Below are 12,193 nucleotides of genomic sequence, written 5' to 3'. Positions count from 1 at the left end.
CCTGCTAAATGCTCTCATCAATTAAGTAAATCCATTAGAGTTAAATTTAAAATAATCTTGTAAGCAATGAATCAAACAAAGGGGTCTTGAGATCAAGAGAATTAACACTTAAACTACTCATGAGAAGAAATGGTTACTTGTGCTTAATTCTTTAATGTCGACACCAATTTTATTCTCCAATTATTATTTTGGCATTTTCCTTTGGTCCTTCATTCCCTAAATTAAGCTTTCTTCATATCCAAATACATATTTATACAGACCAGTAGAAAAATGCAGTACTGCATTCATTATTTGAATACTACAGGCAAAAAATGGAGCCAAGCCTGGATTAAACTGTAACATAGTGGGGAATGGGGAAGAAAGATGTAGGTGGGAGAGAGGGAAAGACCTGATACAAATTCTGTTCTTTATTCCGCTTGGGAGGTTCAGGAGTACATCAGTTGTCTGAAGCCAAGTCATGAAAGGTAAACCCTACCTGTGAGCTGGCGCCGTCTACTTCGGGTTGTTTCACAATCGGTGGAGCAGGGTGTAAACTTGGACCAAGCAGTGAAGGTACAGTCATCTCGACACGGGACCGTGCATTCTTGCACAAGGGGAGGCATACCATTTGTCTGCTTGAGGCATTCCATCATCTCTACTGACTTGTTATCATCAGAGATGCATAAGACAGCTAAAAAAAAAAAATAAAAGAAGCATGGATTCTTTTGTTGTGACTTCAATTAAAAAAGCCTGCTGCTGGGTCTTTCACAAAATACTGAATCCCCCAATGTTTGAAGATTTGGTTACCACTGAGATTGCTCAAGGTGTTCAACACAGCTAACTTTATTTCTCTCAGGAAATTAAATGTTTATTGTTGCAACTGGAGGTATTTGAAGATCTAATTGGTTTCATTATTAATCCAAATCCTGCATTGGCAGAAACCAAAATAACTTCTAGTAATTTATTGCATGTCCTGCTTATGAATATCTGATCTCTGGGAATGATAGAAAACTAGCAAAGGAGAATCTGTAAGACTTATATGAGGACAGAATCATCAAAAAATCTTAACTCTTTTGAGATCTGTATTTTGTTTGCTTGTTTAAATGGCACTAAAATAAAATGGTCTTATTTTTACTTCATAGCAAGTCTTAAAAAGAAGTTTTCTGTCTATATTTTTCTCTTTAATGTTTCAAGATTAAATATTTTAAATATTTTTTTTTCAAAACAGCAAATCTGTCCAGATAATTTTCATTACAAATCCTACAAATTGCAGATAACGTCAAAGTTTCTCACATGCTTTTTCAACTGGGATCTTTCTACTCATATAGATAGAATAACGAATAATCTTAAGGTAAAACATTTATGAAACTTTATTTACTCTTTTATTTTATTCTTTGGACTAATGCCATCATTTTATTCAATTATGAATAAATGATATTATTGTGCATGTCTTATTTCCCACAATTATGAAGTCTTTTAAGGAACTGGGCAGAAGAACTTAAAAGACATTTCTCCAGAGAGGAAATGCAAATGGCCAACAGGCATAAAAAATATTTAACATCCCTTACAATCAAGGAAATGCAAATCAAAACCACATTAAGATACCACTTTACACCAGAAAGAATGGCACATATCAAAAACACTATCAACAACAAATGTTGGCAAGGATGTGGTGAAAAAGGAAATCTCCTACAATGCTGGTGGGAGTACAAACTGTTCCAACCCTATGGAAAGCTGTTTGGAGGTTCCTCAGTCTACTAAAAATGGAGCTACCATACGACTCAGCAATTCCACTCCTAGGGATCTCCCCAAAGGACATAAAAAAAATTGATTCAAAAGAACACCTGTATCCTGATGTTTATTGCAACACTATTTACAATAGGTAAAACCTGGAAACAACCCAAATGCCCAAAAATAGATGACTGGATCAAGATGTGGTATATATACACAATGGAATATTACTCAGCAATCAAAAAAGATAAACCCATGCCATTCTCAGCAACGTGAATGAAGCTAGAAGGGATTATGCTTAGTGAAATAAGTCAGAAGGAAAAAGAAAAATATTAATGGTTTCACTTATAGAAGGAATAAAGGGGAACCAACTAAGACATCAGTGTAAAAAAATGGTAACAGTACAAAACACAACAAAGCAAAAACAGACAATTATAAATCAGAGCCATCCTGCAGGGGAGGAGGAGGGAGAGGGATCAGAGGGAGGGAGGCAGGAGCACAGGGGACTGAGGTGATGGTGCACGAGTGCATTGGGGAAGGAAATTCTATGAGGACTATATCTGAGGGGTGGGGGAAGCAAATATTGTTAAAAAATGAACAATGATATAAAAAATTAAAAATATAAAGAAAATAAAATGCTATATAAAAAAGGCTATGTCTATATTCTCTACACCAGCATTTCTCAAGGTGGGACCACTGGTATGTCAGATTGGATACTTGTTTCTTTCATGAGTACATAAGTGTGCCTTGTGCACTATAAGATACTCAATAGCATCCCTGACTTCTACCCATAAGATGCCAGTTGCACACACACCCTTCCCATTGTGAAAACCTAAAATGACTCCATTGAAACTAATCTCCTAACCATAGAGATGTTCACAAAAATGCAGAGATTCCATGGCATGGCATGGGATCTAGTGTAGCAACATCTTTGGGGAAGAAGCCCAGGAAGATTTTTGTACTTAAAGGATCCTAGTAGTTCTTATCCAACCTGTTAAACCAATCTATTCATATTCAGCATGGTGTCTTTGGACAATGTGTATATAAAGATTATTTGCTGAATTTATCATCCTAAATCAACTATAGCTTAGGATCATTTTTGCTACATTTCTTTAGAGTATACCAAGGTTCGAAGAATAAAGAGACTGCAGTTTAGGAGTCACTGTGTATAAACTTCTCTAATACAGGATAAATATATATAGGAGTCTTTTAAATTGCCTATTCTTCTTACATTTGTAATTTAATCTTTTAAAATTCTAAGCACAACAGCAAACAAAATCTGAATCCCAGATTTTTTTTTTAATTGGTGAAAGCCAAATCTATCTGTGTTAGGACCAAGGACTTAGCTAAATAACAACAGACGCATACACAATACTTCCCAGTTTGTGCATCTGTTCTGTGGCAGGTGGGGCTATTCATTCATATTGAATAGTGCTTTTCTTTTGTTTGTTTTTATCCACATCCTAGGAAGAAAACCCCCTGCACACCAAGCCAACATCACCTGCATTTTCTTTGTTGGAGATATTATAGCCAATGATAATGAATATATTAAGATATTTTATTTTAAATAGGATACAAGCAAATGTTATTTGAATTGCATGTTAGGCAATTTGTGGTCAATCTAGAAGACTTGGTCTTGCCAAGATATATTCCAAGGTAACAATAATACTGCATAACATAAAGAAAAAAATTTGTACACATGAAAAAAAGGATTGCCATTTGAAATTCTTCTCTATAAGCAACAGATGAATTTTTTCAAATATTTTCACATTCGTTTGCAAAGTTTAGAATTTAAAAATTATAATAAAATCAATGATAGTTTGAAGTTCTAAAAACTGTCTAAATTACACGACACTGGACTTGTAAATGTCTATTGAGCTATTTTGCATTAACAAAAGTATAATAAGAAAGAATTATAGCATATAATAGAGTGAATTCATAGACATTATTAGTAAATGGCATGGATGCAAATTCTAACTCTAATCACCTGGAAGTTTTGTGAACTAAGGTGATTTAAATTATTTATTCTTATGTTTAAAATGAATATAGTAAAAGCACCAAAGTGAAAAGTTGTAGAATTCGTAAAACAGTCTCAGAATACCTAAAGGACTCAATAAACATGATTATTCATCCATGTTTGTGTTTACATGTGTTTTAAATCAAGTAAACTGATAGTTCTCCTAATGAGTCAGTCTGTACACACTCTTGTTCTCCTTGTCTCATTTGTTCCATGGTCATGTTTAGAATCTGGAGGGTAAAAGTACAGAGGAAACTGGCTGAATATTCAGTTGATTCTAAAGCTACATTTAAAATCACTGTTAGTCAACCAGTATATCAGATATGCCCTAAATATATTCACTGCTTTAACAGAGTGATGCAGAACAAATCAGACCCATCATTCTTGTAAAAGCTGATGTAGTAAAATGGGCTGAGAGACTAGAGGTCTCTAAAGGTTACAGAATGCATTAAAAGGTGTTGCAGCAAGTTTGACAATATCCACATTAGCCTGAAGACCAAAGCTCTCTGTCGTTCTATTAAACAGAAAGTGGTCAGCAACTGACAAACTGAAGATGGTACAATCACTTTAGGCCAGACATTTTGGTTTTTAGATGTATTCAAGATTCTAATTTTAACATCTAAGTAAGATTTAGGAGCATATGTCAGTTTTTTCTGATCATCAGAACCATCTGAGCATCATACTCAGAAAATGAATGATTAGGCAGAAAAAAATAGCTTATGTGCCTTATGATCAGGAATAAAACTTAAGGATACTTTCTCTAATTCCATAGTGGTCTGGACACTAGTCTTTGCTCACACTCCTGGAGCTTTTTTACCTAGACCTTCTGTGTCCATGAAACTTACTGAACTTGATTAATTCGTCTATCCACTCATTTGGTCACAACTATAAACTAGGGACAATTACAAACGCATTGTGTGTGTACACATGGGTATGTACATATAATATTGCTTTCAAGAGACTGGTTTGTCAGTGACAGGCAGAGAGACGGATAATGGTAGTGTGATACTGCAGCATCCTTAATAGTGATAACCAATGGGAAGATCTGACACAGGGGAAAAATAGGTACCTCACTCTAAATGGAAAGGATATATAATGAGCAGGCAGGACTAAATACACCATTACAGTGAATTTATCTGTCAGATATCTGCTTTTTAGTGGAACTCTGGGTCCTGGGTCCTTTGGATTATAGAAAATCACTTACAGGCCACAATCTAGAGAAAAGATACCTTTTTTGGTGCTTTTAAGTATTTAAGTACTCTACTACACTTTCCAAGTGGAAAAATCTTTCTGTAAGGACAGAGACATTCACTACTGACCCTATCATATATTTCAACCTGCACTAAATTGTGCAAGAGGGGTAATAATTCCATGTTTGCTTATATTTTGTTAAACTTGAAATGTTGTCATTACTGGAGGCAAATTTTACCCCCAAAATTAGTTCAGGTAGCTCCAGAATGATCTCTTTATTGTGCACTGTTTGAAATTTAGCTATCTTAAGCTGTGAGCTTTCAAGCAGCTGCCTGGGACAGCTGGGTCTCCTTAAGAACTGATGGAGAAACGACAGTGAGCCATGCACTAAGATGTGCCCCCGGACAACAACGGTTTCCTGACAGTGGTAGCAGAGTGACACAGAACCCTCCAAAAATCTATGAAGCCTGAGGTAACAGTCCCCATTCATAGTGTTTAGCAATGTACCTAACACATAGAATTGAGTTCAACTACTTCATTTCTCTCTTAATTACTATACAGGCTGAGCCTTGGGAGAGAATTACCAAAAAAGAGAAGAGTTGTTAATTGCTTTCCCCTGCTATCCAATTCTTTTAAATTCTTGCAGCATGAAAAGAAATGCCCTGACACGAAATGTAAAATTAGAGAATTTAGCTAAAGAAACAGCAAGGATCTGTATGCATTCTCAGTGTGTGTCTTTTTTTTTTTTTTTTTTTTTTTAAAGAATGGCTGGCAATGTGAGACAGTTAGGCTGCCTACTTAGGCTTAAATGACAGAAACCAGTGGGCTATTAACTAGTACTAAATGGTTAGCCTTGCTGCCCCACAGAAACTGATAGTCAGACACACATGATAAGTTGCAATTATGAGATGAAGAAGGCAGAGTTTGCTGTCTTCTGATAAGCAACAATAATATTCTGCTGGGAAAACTAAATAAGCAATGGAGCCTGCTATTTCAAATCTGCCCATGCTCATCACCTTCACCAAGAACACCCACATTACCTTCCCAAAATTGCTACTGAGCAGTTTAACTGCAAAACTGGACAAAAAAAGGGCAGAAAGAATTTCTTTCAAGAGGTCATGCTTTCCAGGAAATGAGGGTGACCTGCTAAAAAAATAGATAACTATTAACTCGCTGTCCTGCAGTCCTAAACTGCTTCAGTTCAGGGGTCCATCTAAAGACACATCATGGAGCTGGAAGGGTTGGTGGCAAATGGACATCAAAGCCAACATTCAGACAAGGTGTTTTAGACGTCAGGCCCTGTGCTGGTGGCCTGAAATAGATGGAAGAAACAAACAGGGACGTGGAATTTCATTGCACTTTGGGTCCTCCAACAGCACACTGCTGGGTTTTACAGGCATTAAGCAGTCAAAGGAGTCTTCCAGAGGGAGTAACAAATGATGGATAAGTAGGATGTATCCAGCAAAAACTGCCTGTGCAGGGAAACAAGCAGTATGAAGAACCCGCTTCCTGCCATTGCTGTTTACATGATTAATTTCCCCTTGATATTCATAACACAATTGCATGTTCCATGTCTGTGTAGCAAGGTCACTAATTTAATGGTGCTATGTCAGGTGCCCATCACATGTGCGGGGGCCACTGTGCGAACGTGAAAGAACCACAAATTTCAAGTTTAAAGAGTAAAGTTATCATTGAAATTAACAAATGTATAAAAGATTGGTTCCTATTCTCTACCTTAAGGAATGTCTTCAAGATGACTTGGAAAGTCAGGTTCCAACAAAAATTCTGGGAAGCCTTAGAGTTTCAGGCTAGACCTTGGCAGTACAGGGATAAAGAGAACAAGCTATTACCTTCCTGCTCTCACTCACAGGGACCTCCTGTACTTATGAGCAGCTGCTGCTCAACCCACAAATCTGCCACCTCTGTTCATTGTCAGACTGGGATGCACAAACCGGCAGTGAAAGAAAGCCTTTGAGAAACCTTCAGGTCCTTCAAATTGGCTAAAGACCATGTGACTGAACAGAGAATTCCAGGATCCGAAGAACTGTAAGCAGAGTTTAGTTAGGGGGATGGTTGGGGAAGCCTGGGCTTCCACGATGGAAACAGAGCTGAAAAAAAGGTCAAAAAAGGGCTCTCCAAGATGTGGAGGCCAAGGCAGACCACCTTTACTATGTCTAAGGACAGAACTGTTGTGCAATAGAATTAAAAGCTAACCCTCCACTCCAGCCAGCAGGGAGATTTGAAATAAACTAGGGAATTGATAGTTTCCCCCCAGACAAGGCCGTAACACCAGAAAAGATTCAGTCCAGCTTCAGGAATGCAGAAGCAGAGACCAGGACATGTTTCTTTGTCAAAGGCCAGCACCTGTGACCAGACATCCCAGCAGATAACCGGTGGAAACTGGCGCCCCAAGTTAAAAAGCCTGCGAAAACATATTATAAAAGAACCTCAAATCCTTCTTAGGCAACAGACTTTTCCCATTTTTCCTGCTGCTGCTTTTAGCAGTGTATTTCAATAAATGCACTTTTTCTGTTCTCCATTCTCTCTCTGGTGAATTTTTTCACCCCCCATACCTCCCGCCTCATACCAATATTTCTCCACACTACAAGAACCTCCCCCCAGTTATTTCCTTAGAGGCTGAAACAATCTTCATTAAGAGAGCTCTTCCTCTAGGCAATCAGGAAAAGTACAATGCTGAAGAGCTTGACACCACTGCTTCTCTAGTATAAGGAGAGCCCCAGTGACTTTATTTAAATGCTACTTTATAAGGTATTAATTTTCCGTCACCATGGTAAAAAATTAGCACAAATTTAGCATCTTAAAAGAAATTTGTTTTCTTACAGTTCTGGGAGTCAGAAGTCAAAATGCTCTTTACCAGATTAAAGTCAGCAGGGCAGGTTCCTTTTGGTGGCCCAGGAAGAATCTGCTATCTTGCCCTTTCCAGCGTCCAGACCCTGACATCCTGCCTGTCTAGTCCTGTTCTCCATTTTGAAACATTCTATCCTCCTACTTTCCTCATCACCTGCCTCTTGCCTTTCTCTTATGAAGTCTGTGTGATTATATTAGACTCACCTGCATAAGACTCACCCAGAGACCACTCCCCACAAGATTCTTAAAGTTATCACACCTGCAAAACCCCTTTTGTCATGTTAAGTAAGATATTCACAGTTCTGGTGGATCAGGATGTCAGGCATTTTGGGGTCCCTTTAGTCAACCAATAACATAGGGCAAGGTTATGTCACCCTTGTTCTGGGGAATTATCCTCTTCACTAGAAAAAGAAGCAGGCCTACTTCATCTTCCAACAGTAAGATTTGGCACAATCCGCCTTGCTGTGACTTCCTCATTCCCTGCTCCCAATTTATTTTGTTTTGCTTTAAGTTTTGGCTTTTTAATCACCCTACCCAACTGTAAGGGCAGGACTGGCCACAGTGCAGATTTTCTGATCCCATGTAGACCAGGTAAAGGAGGAGTCAGAGTCCTTAGTGGGTTTTTGCAGGTCTTTTATTGGGGTTCACCAGGCATATGGCAGGCATGGGTGCTGGGGGGCTGGGAGGCTGGCAATCCTCCCAGCCCCCAGCAAATCTTCACTCTATCTGGGCTCTCTGGCGTTCTCTGCTTCTGCTTCGGGCTTCTTCTCTTTCGGCTTCTACTGGCGTCCCCGTGACACCACCCTTAAAAAGCACAGTCTTAGCACAGGTGTACCCACTTCAGGTGCCCGCCATCAGGCATGCGTTCAGGATCACAGGGTTCCCTCATCTATCCTGATGGTGGGAGGGCAGAAAAGCCTGATTTTTTACCTTACCCTATACCAACTTCCCTCAGTCACCCAGGTTACCTCTGAAACTACTCTCCCCATACTATGTTGGGTTGTCCTCAGTAAAATCAGAAAGGCAGACTTATTTCTTATTTGAGACCAATAAAGAATGTAGATCTAAGTTGAACAAAACCGTGTGCTGGAATGTGTCTGGGCCTTGTAAAAAGCCTGTTCTGTTCCCCACTCTGTCTCTGGTGAATCCTCTCACCCCCCACAACTCTGGCCTGTACCCAGTTCTTGTATGCATAAATAAATATTTAAAAATAAATAAAATGCAAGGTCACCTCCTCGCTTTCAACTATCGTACTTCAGTTTTTGGTTGAGTTAATAAGCAAAGAGAAAATCTCTTCAGAGAAATGTTAGAATTGAGAAAGGCATGAGACAAGCTAGATGGAATAGAAAATTCTGTGTCTTAGAACACTATGCTTTTTTTCACAGGACGTGTGTTTTTGTTCCCATTACTGTGGACAGAAGCAACCTGAGTCAATCCCATACTCGAGCGCTAACAGTTGGCCAAGGTTAGGATGCACATTGACATAGGCACTAGGATGCTATGGAATAGTCCTCCTGGCTTGTCTGTGTCTAGTTTCTCTGACTCCAAAGGAGAAAGACTATTCTAATCCTCTCTCCAAATGACCAGAGCTGGTCTACACCATACATGGTAGCCTAACAGGGGAACAGGGAAAGGTGGTCAACAAGCATTGGCATTTTCCAGGATGGAGATTAGGGTCACCTGGCCTGATCAAATCAATTTCACCACACATGGAGCAAACCCAGACCTTTCCCCTTTGGTTTTCAATCACCTGAGCTGAACCCGCCAACCAACCACTCCACACACTGTAATTTACTCAGTGGATGTTCTAGCAACTCAATTTCTGTGACAATTGTAAGTAGTAGAAAAGACATTTTTACTTGCTATTATCCAAATGAGTCAATTTGGAAGTAAAAGCTGGGTCTTGCCATATTCCAAGTGCTTTCATTTTCACCTTGCCTTTTGTCTTTCCTTGTGCAGAGCACAGCATGTGGGAGAATAGTATTTGGAGGTTCCATTCTGCAAAACCAGTGTTTGAATAAAGTGTGTGGTTATTAATACATGCTGACTGACATATATGCAACTTTTGAGTGGAACAGCATGAGTTGTGGAAATTGAATTAAACAATAAACCCATAATTGCTTGTTAGGGTATTTTAATTGACTCATAAGTACCATATGCGAAGCTGCGTGGCTGCAGGAGCCCAATTATAAACTTGCTTATGGAAAGATACAACTCATTTTGCATGTTGGAGATATACTCCCTAATAATTGTTGCCCTCTGAGGGGGGAAAAAAAAAACTTCAAATAAAAAAGAAATGCTTAGTAAGCTAATAATGTATACTTAATCCCTAGGTAAACTTGAAGCACTTTATTTAGGTTCTAGTACAAAATCAGAAAATGCACAGTTAGAAAAATGCTCATTTGCTTTATTCTAAGACATCTGTTAAGCCCTGGAACTCTGTGTTCACAGTTAACCAAAGAAATACACATACACAGTGCTCTTATGTTAAAAGGAGGTGATTCCTAACTGAAAAACATGGGTGAAAATAAACATTTAAAAAAAGTAAAATTATGAACAATTCACAAATTAGATCAAATTAAAAAAAAATAAAAGAAAAGAAAATCAATGACTAGTCCATGTGAGAGTCACGGAGGAGGAAGAGGGAGATCTTTAAATAACAGCTGCTGATCTGGTATGGCAAATTCCAGAAGAGATGCTAGGAATTGTGCTCAAGTTGCCCTGGCAGAGTTGGAAGCAAAGGGATCAGGGTCGGTGTGGGCAGCTGGATGTGGGTGGAAGGAGTAGGAAACACAGGAGATCCTACTTGACTATTTCGTAGCAAGGAAACTTAGGGGATTCCAGCAATTAAACACTTCAAAATTAGAGTGGAGAAGAATCCGAAATCCAAGGAAGAAAAACATTAATTCGTCTTTCCATTGGATACATCATACTTTGCTGATGATATCTGCATGAACACAAGTGATGGAGGGTAGATTTGGAACCTCTATGTTCTTATTTAACCACATAAAACCACCCAAAATAAATATGTAAGTACAGATAGCTTGCTTGTTAACAAAGTTACAAAACAAGATTTTTTTTTAAATCCCCAGTAACTCTCTCACTTAAACTAGACCTCCAACATGTACATTCTAAATAAAGAGAAGACATGCTATGCAAACTCAGCTTAAAATTCTTAGCCACTCTTTCCATTTAGATTGCTTCTCCAAGTCCTCTGTCCCATACAGAAATACTAAAACATGTAATGAACAAAACCATTATAAATGATTGTTAATCACCACATTCAGCAATGCATTTGGCTGCAATCACAATGAATTAAGTCATGACAGGAGTCTGAAGCCATCATTATTTCTTGCTTGTTTTTTTTTTTTCCTTTATCTTTCTTTTTAAATTGAAGTAACAATTGGATCACAGCTCTGTATATGCTTACAGGTATAGGATCACACCTCTTCATATGTATGGAACCACACCAGATCTGCCATCAAGGCATCCATAGTCCTCTAGCATATTCTATCCCCCTCCACACCTTGCTCCTTACCTTCCTCCTTATCTTTCCATTCCTTCCCATCAGGTAACTTTGCTCTATATTCAGACTTCTAGGGTTTGTACTGGCTGGTTTTATCTGCCTCATTGTTTTGTTCCTCTGTATTTCACATATAAGTGACATCATTCAGGATTTGTCTTTCTATTTCTGACTTATTTCTCTTAACAGAATCCCCTCCAGTTCCATCCACAATGTCACAAATGGCAATATACTATCTTTTTTACAGCTGAGTAATATTCCATCATGTATATGGACCACATCTTCTATATCTGCTCATCTGTCCTTGGGCACATAGGTTGTTTCCACAACTAAGCTATTGCAAGTAGGGCTTCAATGAACATAGTGATCATATATGCCTTCAAATTAGTATTTCTGCATTCCTCAGTAGATACCTAGGAATGAAACTGGGAAATCCATTTTCAGTATTTTGAAAAACCTCCATAATTTTTTTTTTTTACATAGGGGCTAGTCCACTCTACATTCCAACCAGCAATGTAGAATGATTCCATTTTCTTTACAACCTCTCCATCACTGTTGTTTCTAGCTTTTTGGTTTCTTCTGTTTTTGTTTTTGTTTTATATAGGTCATTCTCAAAGGTGTGAGATGACTGGTATCAAATGATAGTGTTGATTTGCATTTCCCTAATGATAACCAATGATGGGACTATTTTCATGTGACTATTGGCTACCTGAATGTATTCTTTGGAGAAGTTCTTCCCATTTATTTATTGGGTTGTTTTTTTCTTAATGAGTTGTACAAACTCCTAGTAGATCTTGGGTACTCACTATGTCACTGATCTCAGTGTCCTCTAGTGTTTTGTCTATGTTTTCACCTATATATTTTATAGGTTCAGGTCATACTTA

At 38.3% G+C, this 12,193-nt stretch overlaps 1 protein-coding gene across 4 annotated transcripts in view; it reads right to left on the bottom strand.

Annotated features, from left to right (window-relative positions):
• The window catches only part of THSD7B (thrombospondin type 1 domain containing 7B), a 1,502,545-nt gene that overhangs the window by 251,994 nt on the left and 1,238,358 nt on the right, over positions 1 to 12,193 (bottom strand). For all 4 annotated transcript variants that reach the window (XM_054699694.1, XM_054699696.1, XM_054699695.1 and 1 more), the window contains one exon: positions 476 to 670. In XM_054699694.1, the coding sequence (XP_054555669.1) occupies positions 476 to 670 (195 nt within the window). The remainder of the gene's footprint in view (positions 1 to 475; positions 671 to 12,193) is intronic.

Source organism: Talpa occidentalis, unplaced genomic scaffold (assembly GCF_014898055.3).
Source record: "Talpa occidentalis isolate TD23 unplaced genomic scaffold, MPIMG_talOcc4v2.1 talOcc4.3, whole genome shotgun sequence".
NCBI lineage: Eukaryota > Metazoa > Chordata > Mammalia > Eulipotyphla > Talpidae > Talpa > Talpa occidentalis.
Note: the sequence above shows the minus strand (reverse complement) of the source record. Positions and strands in the feature narration are given on the sequence as shown.